Raw genomic sequence first — 18,029 nt, 5'->3', positions numbered from 1 at the left:
TTAATTACCAAAGCGATTTAGGATATAATTGAAGGTGTATTCAAAAAAATGGAGGGGCAACTCCAACATATTTTCATGCTGAACACCCCTCATGAATCTTCCTGTCATCGCATTCACTCTTTCCATGAGTTGTTGTTGTTGGTAGTTGTTGTGTGCGTTGGGATTGATGTTGATGTTATTGTGGATGTTGTTGTTGATGTTAGAGTTGCTGTTGATGTTGTTGTTGACGTTGCCGATGTTAAGGTTGCTGTTGTTGATGCTAGAACTGTTGCCGATGCTGTTGTTGATGTTGCATTCGTGGATGTCATTGTTGATGGTGATGTCTTCGATGACGTCATCATCTTTGTTGATGTTGTTGTCCAGTTGTTTTGCTAGGCCGTTGATTTCGTTGTTGTCATTTGTGGTGGTGATGACGTCATCCTTGTTCAAGCTGTTGTTGTTGTTGTTGTCAATGTTCACACCTTCAGCAACAACATCATTATCCTTCAAGGTCACGCTTAAACTGCTGTTATTAATGACATTGTTGTCGTTGTTGTTGTTGTCGTTGTTGTCAAAGATACTAATAGAAGAGCCATCATCATAATCTTGCAGTATAAAGCTGACAATGTCAAAAGCATTTGCTGATGAATTGCCATTCAACTCCTCACCAGGATTAATATAATTGTTAATTATATTATAATCATAATTACCAAAATTATGATTATTATTAAATAAAAAATTATTGTAGTTATCAATTCCGTTATTATTATATATATTATTATTTATATTATAACTACCATTATTAGTAAATGTTAATTCATCTATGTGCCCATTAAGAAAAATGTTGAAATCATTAACATTATTATTATTATTATCATTGCAATTATTATTATTGTTATTATTGTTGCTGCTGTTGTTGTTGATGTTATAACAACTACAACCATTACTATCTTCAAAAAGTTTATTATTATTATTATTCTTGTTGTTGTCGTTATTATTATTATAATTATTATTTCTGTTTAGCTTTCCATCATTTTTTCTCTGTTTACCTTCAGAGAGATTCACGTCAGCACCTGATTCCTTAGTGATTACTTTATCAACATTTTTATTATTCCTATTTTTCTTGTTATTATTTTTCTTATTTTTCTTGTTATTATTATTATTGTTCTTCTTCTTCTTCTTCATGGTTTCGTCATCAATAGTATTATGCGAAAACAATAACTTCTTCCTCACTATATTTTTGATCTTTGGTTTTTTAATTATCACACTTTTCGTATTTGGACTCAGTGTCAATGGAGATAAGAGAACCCTAGGCAGTAATTCACAGCTGCCAACTTGACTAGAGTGCAGTTGAACCCGAGAATGTTGAGATGACTGTTTGTTGCATGGTGAAGAATATTTTTTTGACTTCAACTTGCTTTGAAATGTTTGTGGCGTTCTATACTTTAAAATAATTTTTAGGTTATTGTTGGTGGTGGTTTTCAGTTTGAGTTTTGTATATTCAGAGTTTTTCTTTAGATCTAAAAAAAAAATCCCATAATATTCTTTCAGAGGATGTTTTTTATTTGTTTTTATAGGTGTATTTAAAAGTTTAAAATGTAATGTATCAATGATTAAAACATCCTTTTGAAGTAATTTAAATTTAATCAGTCAGTCTATAGTCTATACATACATACATGCATACATACATACATGCATACATACATACATACATACATTCATACATACATACAAACATACATACATACATACATACATACATACATACATACATACATACATACATACATACACACATACATACATACACACATACATACCTACACACTAAAAACACAAAGACACACACACCGCAAACACGCACAAACACAAAGACACATACACAACCATAAAATTGAATAAACTGTTTGCTAATTTTTTGAGATCCAATACTGAATACATTTACACAAATTTAAAAATCAGGGACAAAAAAAAATAAAAAAATAAACTTATACATGAAAATAGAATCACAGAAGGAACAATTCCTACCTTTATACATGTTTTCCAAACTGTTGCAGTCATCTTGGGAGTCGTGGAGCAACTGGGGATTACCCCTTACCCTCTTCATCATCGTTTCACGCAAAATTTTGTACTTCTCAAGAATAACAATTCTGTTAGGAAGAGGTTGTCTGCCGTAGGCCCCAAAATCATCGTAAATGCCGAAATCGCAGACGACAATCGTCATACCACTCTTAAATTTGTTAGTAAATGGCTTCTTCAAATATACGACGAAATATTCATTTAAATAAATTCTGTAATTATTCAAATTCGAGAATCTAATGTTCGCATTTTGCTTGTTCAGAAATGCTTTTTCGATAGCCAATTTCAAAAAAATGGCCTCCACGCATATCGAAGAATCGGCTACAGTAACTTTCAAATCAGACGAAAAATCAACAGTCAATCGGGAGTTCAGAATCCGGACACATTTCCGGAGATTCTGTATCTCATACGGCTGGGTGCAGCGCAAAAAATCGTACAACCAATTCAAGTCAGACATCAGCGGTTTACCGTCAGCCTAACCAGGAAATAAGAACACACACACGTGGAATGATTAGGAAATTTAAATTTACCACTATTGGAAAAGTGGATGGGGCAAAAAATTATTATTTTTGATATTTTTTTCGTTGTTTTAATTGTGAAATTTGATTTTATACAATTATTTTTTTTCAAACAAATTGTAATTTTCAATCCAAAATACGGTTTCTTCGGTTAGAATTTTTTCTAAGTTTTCCATATTGGAAGTACCTTGATTAAAGATTTCAGTTTCACTTTTAAATTTTACTTAAAAGTAGATTTGAATAATATCAAAATCATAAGCTTGTTTCCTTAATGGAAATCCCTAAGCAATGGCGTTAAAAGTTAATTTTTGAACACTTTATCAACATTTTATTTAATTTCTTATTAGTTGAAATTTTTATTCATCAAATTCTGTTGATAAATTTGAATTGATTTGTCAAATTTATTAATTTCTTTTTTGATTTTCTGTTGTTTTTTAATTTATTTAATTATGGTTATAATTAAAATAAATTAAATTAATTTAAAAAATAACTGCAATAATTAATAAGTATGTCGAAATCTCTGGTTCAAACAAACCAAGAGTACACAGCTTGGAAGAGATTCTACCTTGCCAGAGCCAAACTGCAAGCCTCTAGCAAAACTTCTGCACTCTTATCAGGATTTGTCATGGTGATATACACAAAAAATACAGATATACTTTATATTTTTTATTAAATTTTTATTTTTTATCTAAATATTTAATATTCAGGTGTCAATGGTTGAGCTCTCTTTAGAGAAAGAAAACCTGCCCTCTCAAGGTGTTGTTGTAGCATTTGCTGCCTGCACAGCTCTCGTGGTAGCAGTGTACTTAATTGCATTATTGGTTAGTACATGCATCTTACCCCACCTAGAAGCCGTAGATGGTGTAAAGAAGCACCCATCAGCATTAAAAGACTCCCCACACGTTGGTCTTCATGTTTTCATCGAACTAGCCTGGATTTTTTCTACAGGAATTGGAATATTCTTATTTCTTTGCCAGATGATTCTTCTGGCCTGGCTTCGATTTAGAATGATTGATTTACCGTCTGCTATCGTCGTTACAGCAATTATATTTCCTGTTATTATTATTTTTATAGTTTTTTCAGTGATTTTTTATAGGAAACTTGTCTCTTTTCGGTATAGACAGAGGGTTATCGAACTAGATGAGTTAGAGAGAGGTTTTAAACAGTTGAGTACAAGTATTGAGGATTTAGGATTTAAGGATAGCTACTCCAGAAGAAATTCCTTACCAATTCTGGTGATGTGACTGGTGTAATTGGGCGCTTAAGCCCAATTACACCAGTCACATCACATTCGTTACATCAATTATTTACCACCTATTACATTTGAACATTTTCGTTTATTAATGATGTACGCATTCCTGCATCAGTTATGTTCAATTTTAATTATCTTACAGTTATCACATTTCTATTTTCATCTTTGTGCTGCCACTTCAACTGAAATGTTAAATGTTTTTTTCATATATGTTAAAGTGTCAAACGAGTGCGCGCACACTCACTCACTCACCACACACACATACACACACACACACAGGTTTATAGCTTTTCATACTAAATGATATTACAATGTATTTTTATCAATATATATATATTATAAATATATATATTGGACATATATATATATCAATATATATATATATATATATATATATATATATATATATATATTGATGAAAATCACAGCATGTTTTGCGTTAGTTAGTTTCCTGTTTAATTTTTATATATTTTCAACATGATAGAACAAAAAAAACTTTTTTCGGTATTCCTATACCATCTTTTGTGTTGGAATTGATACGTTGTGTGTGTGGCCAGATGGGCCAGATGCGAAAGTATATATATCCTGTGTCTCTACAATTCTTGTTTAATGTGAATATGGTCATTATATATAATATATATATATATATATATATATATATATATATATATATATATTATGGTTGTTAAGGTAAATATCAACGCTCAGCCGAGAAGCGCGAATTAATTTATTTAATTACATATTATTAATAATATATTTAATTAACTACATATTATTAATAATATGTAGTTAATTAAATAAATTAATTCGCGCTTCTCGGTTGAGCGTTGATATGTATATATCTGTATATATATATGTATATATATATGTATATAACACGTTATTGTTTGATTCTTTTCATGTTTTTTATGAAATAGTGAATATTGTCAAACATATCTAGAGAGCATAAGAGCACGATCACTGCTTTTCTAAGCCGTTAGAGAAGGGGTGGGCAAACATGGGAAGCTATTATATGCGACCCACGAGTCCTTGTTCTTCAAAAAAAGGATCGACATTATGACCAAAAAAAGGAGCATAAAATCTCTTAAAAAAATTCTTCCCCGAGTCGAAAAAATTTGATATTTAAGTACATATGCGGCCCTTCAGAGGTAAAATAGTTCTCAATGTGGTCCTCAGCAAAAAGTTTGCCGCGTTAGAAAAATCGAAAAATTAAATAGGAAGATATCTAACTACGGAACATGCTTGGATTTTCATCTGTAATCCAATATTTGAAGAAATGTATAAGGGAAAGATTTCTTTATTTGCCTTGTAGACAAGGGTTATTTTATTTTCTTTATATTTTTTATTTTTTAAAATGTTTAATTCGTGTCTGCAACACGTCTTAAATCTGGCATCAGCGATACACTTTTGAGTGTTGCTAACGGCCTTGTCTTGTTATATTTTTATGTGATTTTAATTATAATTGAAAATACTTGCTTATTTTTTAGTATTTCTACTCGAAGTATTTGCAATCAGTAATTCTCGTTACTTTTTTAAAGTAAAAGTATAATGATTGCAAATATTTATTCCAGAAATATAGCAATAATTGATACATTTCAATACTACACACACATTTACATACACATACTCACATGTAGACAGACAAACACACGTAGACAGACGTACAATGTAGACAAACTATTTATCGTCTCATCTAACGCCTTCTTTATACATATGCGCATGTATCCTATATTTTCCTACTTTAAGAGGGAACAACAATGATAAAATGATCACTTAATGTTAATTTATGCAAAATTCATTCAAGCTTTCTCACGATAATAATCGTTGAATTATTAACCACATGTTTGTCTGCGTGTAAATTAGTATTTTTATGCACTTTTTTTTTAAAGAAAATTATGTGTCTGTATGATGTTGAGTATACGTTTCGAACTTAATATGTTTTTTGTCTGTATGTATGCACGAATCGGAAACTATTTAACTGTGATTACTATTATGACAAATTGCAACCGATTTTAAAATGAAATCATTTAAATAACTCAGCAAGCTTATGCACTACAATCCTATTTTTAAATTCTTTACTGCAACAGCAGAAAAAGCCTTTTTGAACATTTTACTATCTTCTAGACGATGAACATCCTATAGATTTTTTGATAGCTTCTATATAAACGACTTCTACATGGTATGTCTTGGAAAAAATTGTATATTGCTAATAAAAGGAAAGAATTAGCTAAAACCAAATATGCACATATGTATGTTTTTTATGTGTGCGTGTGTGTGTGTGTATGAAAAATAGCATCAAAATTAAGCTTAGATAATGATGGTTCATCAATAATGTTTCACTAAAATGAAAGTTTAATGATTAAATCTTTGAAAATAATTAAACACACACAAACACTCATTTATAAATAAATAGCATTAAATTCTCTTCAGCCATATATAAATAAATAAGGCCACATAATATGATTCTACTGCTGTAAAGTAAACGCGAGAAAGTACAAAGAAATGAATCTAACATAATTATTAATTAAAATAAAATTTTTTTAAGATCATAATTATCATCATCAATATTATTAGTTTTTTTTATTTAGAAGGTTGGATTTTCGTGATCTTTGGTAAATTCTTCTTGGAGTTAGGATTAGTTGGGGACGTGAATGTCACGACCTCCTCCTTCCACTTTATTTTATGATACCTAGATGTCGCAATTGCTGAAATATTTATAAATTCATAATTATTATTTTGTAATAATTATTATTATAATCATAATTATTATAATTATTATCCAGAATTACGTGGACGTGATAGTGGAAGAGGTGCCTAGCAAATTCACTCACACCTAAATCACATACAACGTCTTCGCTAACGTGTATTCCCAGTCGTTGGGTTGATATTCCTTCTGCCTCCATTGATTATGGTGTTCTCGATGGTCAGCTTGTCTAAATCTGTCTGGGAGTTTATTATGATATTATTATTACCATTTCATAAAATATTATTATTGTTAGTTGGGGGTAAAATAGCCTTTGGAAACCATAGACATTAAAGCCACAGCAAAAACATAGACAGCAAAAACAGATACAACTAGACAACAAAACCACATGCAACTATGTCCAAAACAACAAAAATGCGGCCAGCAAACCAACACAGAAATCAAATAAAAATAAACAACAAAAACATTAAGCAACAAGCAGCATAGATAAAAAGCATAGACAGCTAACTATGGAAAGACCATCTTCTAAATTAGCTAATATCGGTGATGGAATGCCGTGTTCGTCAATTTGTCTCGTTTTGGATCTGGTGATGATGCTTCGAGTCACCGTTTGTTGACATGGTTTGAAAATCTGAGCATAATAAAAATAAATAATTATTCATAACATATAATATATTTATATATTCGTGCACAAACAATTTTTTGTAGCTATTTATAAATTTAAAAAAAAAACTTAAAAAAATAGATAGACTAACATTTGTACTAACATTCTTGCCGCCAAAGATGTTATTGTTATTATCATCTTTACTATTGGTAGTAAAAGAAGTAGCTACTGTAGCAGCAGCAATACTAGTATTAGTATTAGCATCACTATGTTTTCTAGCGAACAATTTATTGCCAACTTCACTGTTGCACATTCTAGCGGTCACATTATACGAACTGGATCTTCTGTGCGTCCTGAATAAATTAAACTGTCTACTTTTTCTATCTCTTTTCATAGCCTGGTCGGGTTTTTCCAAGATGGAAAGATTTTCTAATTTTAGATCACTAACTGGATCAGATTTGTTGGTGAAGTTTGAAAGACATATTCTCTTCTGCTCGCAGGGTTCGATCGACAGTCGGCTGACAATGTCGTTGAGGTTGTTATTGCTATTGAGTTTACCTTCGTTCTCTAGAGATTTTATCGTACGTTTGTGGTTTCTGAGGAAATAAGGATGATGCTGCGATGATGATAACGATGGTTGCTTGAAAAGAAGTGATGATGATGATGTTGGTAGTGGTGATTTTGGTAGAGATGATGTTTGAGAAGCTGCTGATGCTGATGGCAGTGTCGATGATGATGTCACTAGTGATGATGATGTTGTTATTGATGACGATGTCAATGATGAAGATAATAACGACGATGACGTCAATAACGAAGATGATGATGATGTCATCAACGCTAATGATGAAGAAGAGGACAACGATGATGATGACGTCTGAAAGATTGGCAATGGCGATGACGATAACGTCTGATTGGTAGGCAACAATAATGACGATGAATTTTGTGAAATTTCATTTTCTTTGTTTGGCAAATTTGTTTTACAATCGTTGAATGATAAAGGGGTGGGCAACTTTTTTAGCGATAAAGATGACTGGTGCAATGACGACATGGAGGAATAATGATTCCTAATCACTTCCTTAACCTTATTGCTAGTGAATGCGGTGAAAGTAAACATCTCCTCGTTGAAATTTTTTGATGGACTCGGGAAAACCAACTTCACCATCGTTCTACTGTTCATTGGGCAGTGATTTCGGTGACTTTTGAGGTTTTGGTAGCATTCGTTTCGCTTTCGAATGATAGGAAGTTGATTGTTGGTTAAATTAGTGATTTTGTTTCTGGTCTTGAGTTGTTGTTGGGAAGGTGGTGGATTGGGGTTTTGGTTTGGTGGAGTGGGAATTTTTTGTTGTGGATTATGTTGTTGTTGTTGCAACTGCTGTTGAGAAACATCATTCTGTCGCGACTGTTGTGAATTGCCATTCTGTTGTTGTTGGTCTTGCTCATGTTGCAGCTGCAGTTGTTGTTGTTGGAATTTTTCATGAAGCAAAGGATGTCTATGTATGGCCGGATCGTAGATTCTTGGCAACGACTCTAGACTAGATCTACAAATAATTCAACAACAACATGGAAATATAATATAAATTTATCATAACAACAATATCATAATATTAATTTACTATCAAAATAAAATTATTATATAAAATAAGAAAATGAAGAAATGCTGCAACAGAAAGACCACCAAGACACAGGTTCACAAAGCAATGTCAACATTGTCGTATTATGTTTATAATTAGAAACATTTATGAACATATAATAATTACAATAATATTACAAACAATTACGTCATAATAATGTCACATTTACGAATAACATTCAAGAAACCTTGTTGTCATAGAGCTGCTGTTCAGTGAACAGAGATTTGCATCATCTTCATTAGACAGATTTAACTGTTGTTGAGAAAAAAAATAATTATAATATATAAATATATATAATATATTTATATATATATGAAAATTATATCATGCACACATGTGCGTGCACATGCAATACACAAACGCAAATTATGAAGGCATAATTTAGTGCATTCAGATCTTAATACATTTTATTATGCAAGCATATTTAAATTTAAAAATATGCATACTTTATTGGATAATGATTCCAGAGAAGCTCCTCTCTCGATGTAAGATAAATTGTTATCACTACTACTATTGCAATTATTATGGTTATTATTGTTACTGTTGTTATTATTATTATTGTTGTTATGACTGTTATGATGGAAACAATTATAATTGAAAAATTTATTAATTATTTCTTTTTTGTAAACTGAAAAAGCACTCATCTTTTCGTCATGTATGCTCTCCGGAGTTTTCACGTTCAGCTTTGGCAAGGAATCTCTTAATGAAGTCATTTTGAAGCTCGGAGTTTTTTTATTGGAATCAAAATTATTATAGTTATAATTATTTGTGTCATAATTATTATTATTAATTTCCTCACAGGATCTGTTAGTATTGGAGTCATTGATGTTATTATTATTATTATCTGTATTACCATCATCAAATTTTTTGAACTTGATCAGACTTTCAAATTCACTTCTTTCATAGGCGTCCACTGGAGTAATCATGTGACGGGCATGTTGAGTTAGGAGATTTGTGTGGTTAGGGTTTGATGATTTGCCTGAGATAAAAATGGCGGTTCTGTGTGGGGATTCTACTGATGAAGACATCATGAAGTCTTCAACACTGTATGAACTATGCATTGCTGCTCTAGTATAAAACTATATAAATTAAAAATAGAAATGTGGTTTTGTCTTTAGGAAACTACATAGAAAATAAATTTATTTTATTTCAATTTTTGAAGAAATTCTTAGGATTTAACTAATTTCGCACTTTTTTGATCTTTCATAGTAGCTTCTTTCAAGTTTAGTTTTACTTTTAAGTTTTACCAGATTTTTTTAGATTATCTGTGGGAAAATAAATAGAAATCTTCAACGATCGCCACGATTAACAGAACATTCAATCAATTTAATAGCCAAATTTTAATAATACTCAAATTTTCAGAATGATGAGCACACAAAAATGAAATAGATTTTTCACCATGCAAGTTACATGTGACATAAACTTCCCGATAAAAAACCAGATTAAATATCAGAAGAATTAAACAACATTTAATGAATATTTTAATTAAAAAATTAATTAAAACAAAAAACAAACCTCTTGAGACAATGAAAATGCGCCAATACAAACAATACAAAGGTGCTATACAACGTTTAAAAGCTTTATAGGTAATTTTAAGTTTGGCGCTCTCAGTAAATCACAGGCTATACTAATAAGCAACTTAGGCTTAATGGCTGTACAACATAACCACCATGAATGTACCTTTTATTCTTTTATACAATTTTCTTAATTTTTTTATCTTTTTCCTATATATATATATATATATATATAATAAAAATAACATAATATAACAAAAATTTTTTATAGTGATCCAAGAAGTCTCTGAGACTTTTTTTAATATCCTACTTTTGCCAAGTTAGCTTTAAAGTTATTAGTTGTTTCTGCGCATATATTTCATCTCCAAATTTGTTCCACTCGTTGACAACTCTGCAGCTAAAAAATTTTTGCTTTATGGATCTCGAGCTTTTTTAATTAAAGATCTTATAACTAAGCCCCCTTGTTTTACTGTTCATCTTAAGCTCAAAAACTTTCGCTGATTCCAAATTCTCCTTCATAGTGATGATTTTGTATGCCTGAATCAAATCTTCACTTGTTCTACTTTTTTCTAATATTGTCAACCTACAAACTTTTAATCTGTCTTCATATGGCATACCGCGACACTCCTTCATCATTCTCGTTGCTCTCTTTGAATATTCTCAAGCATATATTTGTCCTTTTTTAAATATGGATTCCAAAGCTCAACACAATACTCCAACTTAAGTCGAACCAATGCATTATATTGGTTTAATATGACGATCATATCTCTGCTGTTTACAGTTCTTTTCATCATACCCAGAATCCTGTTTTCACTTTTAGCTGCCTCGATGCTTTGCCGCGCTACCTTACCATTCCGATAAATTATCACCCTTAGATGCTTTTCATCCTCTACATTTTTAGTGGTGTGTCTCCAAGTTTGAAAACTTTTGTCTTGTTGTTTGCTCCCACGTGTATGACTGCACATTTGTTAGTGTTGATACCATCTGCCAATCCTCTCCTATTTGCATATTTTTTGCAAATTGCATCCTAGAATTTCAATATCTTCATCGTTGTCTACAACAACACATAATTTAGTGTGGTGAGCAAATTTTGAAATTTCAGACTTTATTCCTAGATCGACATCATTAAAACAAATTAATTCAAATTTAGAAGTTTAAGACACATATTGTCAGACCAGGCGATAGTTGAAGAAAGACATAGAGATAGATTATGAAAAACACTATTGAGATTAGATGGAGGAAAAGAATACATATTGTTACATATGTAGGCGCGCATTCGAATTCTGAATAACTATTCATTCGACTCAAGATACCATATAGAAAAAACGTCGAAATTTCCATTACCAAATTTAAAATTTTTTTTTCATGAAATTGTGTACCTCATGAATCTGGTAAAAGACTACCAGCTTAAATGTGTGTGTGGAGGTGTACAGGCCCTGAAAAAGAGGGGGACTGGAGGGGGTAATTTAGAAAGGGACATCTAAAATAGATACTTCTAAAATAATAATAATAAAATGTAACATAAAATTTTAAACTACGTTTTCTGACTCGAGTTTCCGAAACCCTCTCTCTCTCTCTCTCTCTCTCTCTTGTCGGATTGAAAATCTTAGCGATTAAAAAGACTAATAAATAAAACACCACGAAATAAGGAGTTGATTTGTGCGGGCTTTATAAGAAACTGCGATAACTATTCTGATAGGGCTGCTGATGAGTCCCCGGTAGGGACGAAACACGTGTCCAGCCTATCCAAACGAATACTATTCTTTTCTTCTCCCGCTCACTGCTCTTCTGGTTCGGTGTTATCATCAAACGCAACCGCAACACTCTCTCTCTCTCTTTCTCTCTCTCTCTCTCTCTCTCGTGTGTGTGTGTGTGTGAGGTTTGTTTGTGTGTGTGTTGTGTTGTGTGTAGTATGTGTGAGGTTTGTGTGTGTGTGTTTTGTGTGTTTAACGCGCTTAAAATTTAACGTCATCTACCTTATTTTTGGAAAATAAATACAAAAATAAAGGAAATTTATCCTTTATTTGTTTATTTAATCAAAAATATATGTGTAAATATTGCTTGGAAATCTGATTAAGATTTGTAAAGTGTTGTTTTATATTTCAGTATGTATTTATAACGCGTTATTAGCATAATAAAAATTTAACATAATAATGGAAAAGATGAAGAATTGAATAAACAGATGAATGAATGAATAATAAATAAATAAATAATGGTTTATATGTGCTTAAAAATTCGCATTAGCGAAACGTGTAAGTTGTTTCTACATCCTACTAGATTACATTTAGAAAGTAACTTAGTAACATAACTAAGTATAGTAATATCATTAATATTGTAGTAGAAGCAATAGTAGTAGATGTAGTAACAGCAGCAGTGGCAGTAGCAGCAGCAGTATTGGTAGCAGTAAAAGTAGTAGTAGTAGTTGTTGTAGTAGTAGCGTTAGGAGCAAATTTCGTATAATGCTTAAGTAACGGAAGTTTTTGTAGCAGCAGAAGTATTAACTCTAGTGGTTGTAATTCTAACAATAGTAACATTTTAGTAGTATTTATTTTAACTTTTTAAAAATTAAAAAAAAATTTTTAAATCATCAGGGCGACAAAGACTAATCTTTTTGAGCATAGTGACCAACATCTGCATCATCACAACCTATGGTGTATTTATCTACGCAGGTTTATTCATGGAAATTATTTCAATATTTGTAATATAGTATCCAGTTTGAATAAATTATGTTAATGTGAGTCTTCATAGTGAGAATACTGAAGACGAGATATGAATACTAAATAAATAAATGCTAAACATACAAGCATACCCAAATATTGTACGTACATATACATATATACATATTGTACATGTACATACGCACACACGTATATTGTATAATCACACATATACACATACACACACACAACAAACACACAAACAGGCTACATAATGCTAACAAAATTCTACTACCCACTTAACTTACTGGCCGATTTTGACCCGTGGTTACTGACACGCATGCTTCTATGGGGTGGTTTGGCCGGATTTTTGGTCCATTTTTTTGGTTTCAACTTATTTTTTCGCAATTCTCTTCATTCACCATCATCATCGTCATCTTTACCATCATCACCACAATCATCACCAGATATTTGGTCATCATCACCACAATCATCACCAGGTATTTGGTCATCATCACCACAATTATCACCAGATATTTGGTCATCATCACCAGATATCTGGATATGCTGGGTCAACTCCCAATTGGCCAACCGGAAGTCCGGCGTTCATTTCATGATGACGTTCATATTATTCAAGATGTCGGCCATGGTTTTTGTCTTCTCTATGCTCATTATTGTTCTGGTTCAGACTGCCAATATCGATACTGGACTTAAGGTGGTCTTTAATAATAATAATAATAATAATAATAATAATAATAATAATAATAATAATAATATTAATAATAATAATAATAATAATGCTATTATTATTACTGTTTTTAACGTATTTTCCGTTACGATTGTGTTAATTTTTTGTTTGGTTCGTGATCTTACTGGCTATCTTAATAATTATTCATCCATTCCTTTAAAGTATTTCAACGAATCATTCCTTTAATCAAAATAATTTGTTCGTTCACTTATTCATCCACCCACTCACTCACTCACTCACTCACTCACCCACCCACTCACTCACTCACTCCAACCAGTTAGGCTTCAAGGTATCACTGGCGTCATACGGCAAGCGTCCAAGCATAAAAGAGAACATCGACCACATGCAGCAGCTCTTCAAATGTTGCGGCGACGAAGACTTCAAAGACTGGTTCATTCTCGAATGGGCGGCCGACGGTTTTTTACTTTCCGGTTCGACTAAACTGGTCAGTCGGTTTCGGTTTTTTAATCGGTTTATGATCGGTATTCTGCCAGTATTTTAGTGAGTATTTACTTTCAGCGTATCTGTTAAGCGGAGTTCGTGGTTGGCTTTGTTCTTATATCTGCTACTTTCGAAATAGAAATATATTTTTTTATACAGTTAAACAGTAATAAAACATAAAATATAAAACTCACTTGTCTGCGAATTCTCGCGCCGACCAATGGCATTTCAGAGCGTTCCATTCAGCTGTTGCAACAGGCGGGCCATGCGCCCTTGCATCGCCTTCGATGTTGAGAGTGCCCACCCGGGGTACAATAGGGTCACCGATAAAACCATTTACACCGAGGGTCAGTGATGAGGATGATGGGGGATGATGATGATGATGGCGATGACGAAGGTGATGATGATGGTAGTGATGATAATTATGATGATGATGAGGATGATGATGATGGGAATGATGATGATGGTAGTGATGGTAATGATGATGGTAGTGGTGGTGGTGGTAATGATGATGATGGTGGTGGGAGAAGTAATGATGATGATTATTTTGGATTTTTAGGATTATGGTGGTTAATAATGAATATGACGCCGATAATAACTTCACTTTGATGTCTGTGGTTAAAATAACGACCACGACGATGATGACGATTGCAATGATAACAAAATTATTAACAACAGTTATTATTATTATTATTATTATTTATTATAATAATAATATTATAATTCAGCAGTTATTATTAATATTTTAATTATAATTAAAAATTATAACGAAAGGTTGCAAAAAAGTATTCACCGTGGGTTACAGTGCATTTAAGAAGACTTACATGATCATTCCAATGCTCTCTTGCCTTGGCCTCTACATATTAAACTTGATTATATGCAGGCACGGTGAATGAATGAGCGCATGAATGAATGAATGAGTGGGTGAATGAATTAATGAATGAGTGGGTGAATGAATGAATGAATGAATGAGTGAGTGAGTGAGTGAGTGAGTGAGTGAGTGAGTGAGTGAGTGAGTGAGTGAGTGAGTGAGTGAGTGAGTGAGTGAATGAATGAATGAGTGAATGAATGAACGAACGAACGAACGAACGGATGAATGAATGAATGAATGAACGAATGAATGAGTTGTGAAATGACTGGATTGGTAAAAGGATGTTGGAAGAATGAATGAAAGACTGGATGTCTGAACAAATAAATGGACTAACTGATAGATTGATAGATATATGAATAATTAAATAAATACATAGATTAATTAATTAATTAATTAATTGTCTCCAGATATGCACAATCATCAATAGACAGCGCACTTGATAGCGGCCATCCAGCCTTCCAGGGGTGATGATGATGATGATAAATAATAATATCATAATAACAATTATTAATGCTGTTATTATGATTGTTATTATTATTATTATTTTCATTATTATCGATATTATTGTAATGGTGTAATGGTTAAGATGCCTGGCTCTGGTGCTGAAGTGACTCTGTTCAAATGCTGACACCTCTGACAAAGACTTAGAAGAAAATTGTGTTAAACGCTAATAATAATAATACAATAAATAATAATAATACTATTATTAATAATAATGACAATAGTAATAATACAATAAACAATAATAATAATAATAACTCCAGACTTGGATACTTGCTGGCCTGTGGAGTTTATGCGGCAAAAATTCAGAAGAGACTCCCAATGGCCGTCAGGCAGAAGCTCGCTGGCTCTAGCATCAGCAAGAGTTTGGCCGATACCGCGAGTTTACCACTAAGGTACGATTTGTTGTTGTTGTTGATGATGTTGTTGTGGTTGTGGTTGTTGATGTTGTTGTTGTGGTTTTTGGTGTTGTGGTTGTAAATGTTGTTGTTGTGGTTGTTGTTGTTGTTGTGGTTGTTGTTGTAGTTGTTGATGATGTTGTTGTTGTTACTGTTGATGATGTTGTTGCTAATGATGTTGTGGTTTTTTTTATGATGATGTTGTTGCTGTTTGTGGTGGTTGTAGTAGTAGTAGTTGTTGTTGCTGCTGATGTTGTTGTTGTGGTTGTTGTTGTTATGTTGTTTTTTTAATGTTATTGGTGAAGATGGCTGTGATGCGTTCTCGTAAAAAGTACCTTCATCATCACAATCTTATTTATCATCATTACTGCGATCACTATAACCACCATCATCATCCCAATCACCATCATCACCATCATCATCACCATCATCATCATCATTGCCATCATCATCATCATCATCACCATCATCACAATCATCATCAGTCAACGTCTAAAGCATGGGGAATTCCAAGAAAAATTAAGACGAGCCCAAATGGATCAGGAAAATAAGGCGATAATGGAGTAATGATAATGATGTTGATGATAATGATGACGATGATATTGATAGTGATGATGATAAACACATCGGCACTCAGTTTCTCACGCGTGCAAAACTACTCTTGTGATAATTAAGATTGGAATTTTAATGGTAATAATAATATAAATAATAATAATAATAATAACGATAATAATGATAATAATAATGACTTGCAAACATAAATTTTCTTTTAGGGGTAGGAACTATTGAACGGATGGATGAACAGCTATTACGTTCTAAACAAAAAACATTTTTACTCAGCTGTAAAAAAAAATTAATTATACTCAGTGTTGGAATTAGGACTGTGGACCTATTTTAGGTGCTAAATAAATTAAACATTAATTTTTTTTTATATTCATAGTTTTTTTAATTTCCAATTATTTTCATTTTTCTTTAGCTGTTATACAAATGTTTTTAAAAATATAAATGGAGGTTTCTTTTTGACACATCGTCCAATTTGGCAATAAAATTTTTGACCTGACCACATTTTACATCACACGGTCTTTGAGACAGCCGAACTAAGAAAGTGTTCGACTTCTGTGTTACAGAGTCCGGGTTTGAAAACAAAGAGAAGCCTGTGTCTATGCGAAGCTTGCATAATGCCTTCGTTTTCTGTAAGTCTCAATAAGCTCTATCTTTGGAAAAATAAAGAGTTTAAAAAATGAAAAAAAAAATATCTATCTATGCCTCATATTATCATATCTATGTTATTTGTTTACAAATAGGCAAAAGAAATTAATAATAATAATAATAGTGGCATTAATAGGAAGAAAAAGAAGAATAATAAACAGCCGAGATGTCGTGCATGTGTTTGAAGCTCAAGATGGACGAAGAATGTAAATACAAATATTTTTATTCATTTATCATTACTACTACTGCTACTACTACTACTTCTGCTGCTGCTGCTGCTACTACTACTTCTACTTCTACTACTTCTACTACTACCGCATCGTCATCAACAACAACAACTTTAAACTTCATATATTTTCGTATTCATTCGGATTTATGATTATTTTTTATAATTATACAAATCATCGTCATCAACATCACCACCATCATCATCAACCTAACCACCATCATTACCATCATCATCACCCTAACCACCATCATTACCATCATCATCACCCTAACCACCATCATTACCATCATCATCACCCTAACCACCATCATTACCATCACCAGGGAGACTGAGGATGTTACTAATCGTCCGAATCACTGACGTCATCCTCATGGCCGACTGTTTGGTACTGGTCATTTCCGGTCAGATACTTTCGACGACCTACTACAGTTCACTGCTCCTCTTTCCTGACTTGAACCCATCCTTCCTCTGCTCTCTCATGTTTTGGGGGGGTACAGCTGGAATAGCATTCCATTTTCTGGGTTGGTTGGTTGGTGGATTGGCTTGTTGGTTGGATGGTTTGTTGGTTGGTTGTTGGTTATTTGATTGGTTGGCTAGTTGATTGGTTGTTTTGCTGTTTGGCTGACTGATTGATTGATCGAATGAATAACAGTCCCTTTTCTTTGCAACTCTACGTTTCCATTTTTTTTCTAAA

At 32.4% G+C, this 18,029-nt stretch overlaps 4 protein-coding genes across 4 annotated transcripts in view; 2 read left to right on the top strand and 2 right to left on the bottom strand.

The window, feature by feature from the left end:
- On the bottom strand, positions 1-2,515 carry HELRODRAFT_177267 (hypothetical protein; the record flags this gene model as incomplete). The annotated part of the gene is made up of 2 exons (XM_009025490.1): positions 1-1,523; positions 2,008-2,515. 2 exons carry the CDS (start codon positions 2,513-2,515, stop codon positions 1-3), a joined length of 2,031 nt encoding a protein of 676 aa, XP_009023738.1.
- A 578-nt stretch (positions 2,516-3,093) lies between these two features.
- Positions 3,094-3,724, top strand: HELRODRAFT_124660 (hypothetical protein; the record flags this gene model as incomplete). Its single annotated transcript, XM_009025489.1, has 2 exons — positions 3,094-3,204; positions 3,284-3,724. Coding segments are annotated over 2 exons (552 nt in total), but the record flags the coding sequence as incomplete, so codon positions are not given.
- Positions 3,725-6,408: 2,684 nt separating this feature from the next.
- On the bottom strand, positions 6,409-9,828 carry HELRODRAFT_177265 (hypothetical protein; the record flags this gene model as incomplete). Its single annotated transcript, XM_009025488.1, has 8 exons — positions 6,409-6,533; positions 6,690-6,771; positions 7,041-7,163; positions 7,300-7,533; positions 7,585-7,732; positions 8,147-8,674; positions 8,955-9,019; positions 9,214-9,828. The coding sequence occupies 8 exons, from the start codon at positions 9,826-9,828 to the stop codon at positions 6,409-6,411; spliced, it is 1,920 nt and encodes a 639-aa protein (XP_009023736.1).
- A 7,444-nt stretch (positions 9,829-17,272) lies between these two features.
- Positions 17,273-18,029, top strand: part of HELRODRAFT_177263 (hypothetical protein) — a gene marked incomplete at both ends in the record, with an annotated part of 7,690 nt that continues 6,933 nt past the window's right edge. The window contains 2 exons of the mRNA XM_009025487.1: positions 17,273-17,312; positions 17,659-17,826. Coding sequence (XP_009023735.1) covers positions 17,273-17,312; positions 17,659-17,826 — 208 coding nt within the window. The remainder of the gene's footprint in view (positions 17,313-17,658; positions 17,827-18,029) is intronic.

Source organism: Helobdella robusta (assembly GCF_000326865.2).
Source record: "Helobdella robusta unplaced genomic scaffold HELROscaffold_42, whole genome shotgun sequence".
NCBI classification, from domain to species: domain Eukaryota; kingdom Metazoa; phylum Annelida; class Clitellata; order Rhynchobdellida; family Glossiphoniidae; genus Helobdella; species Helobdella robusta.
The sequence above is the reverse complement of the archived record's forward strand: the minus strand, read 5'-3'. Positions and strand labels throughout refer to the sequence as shown.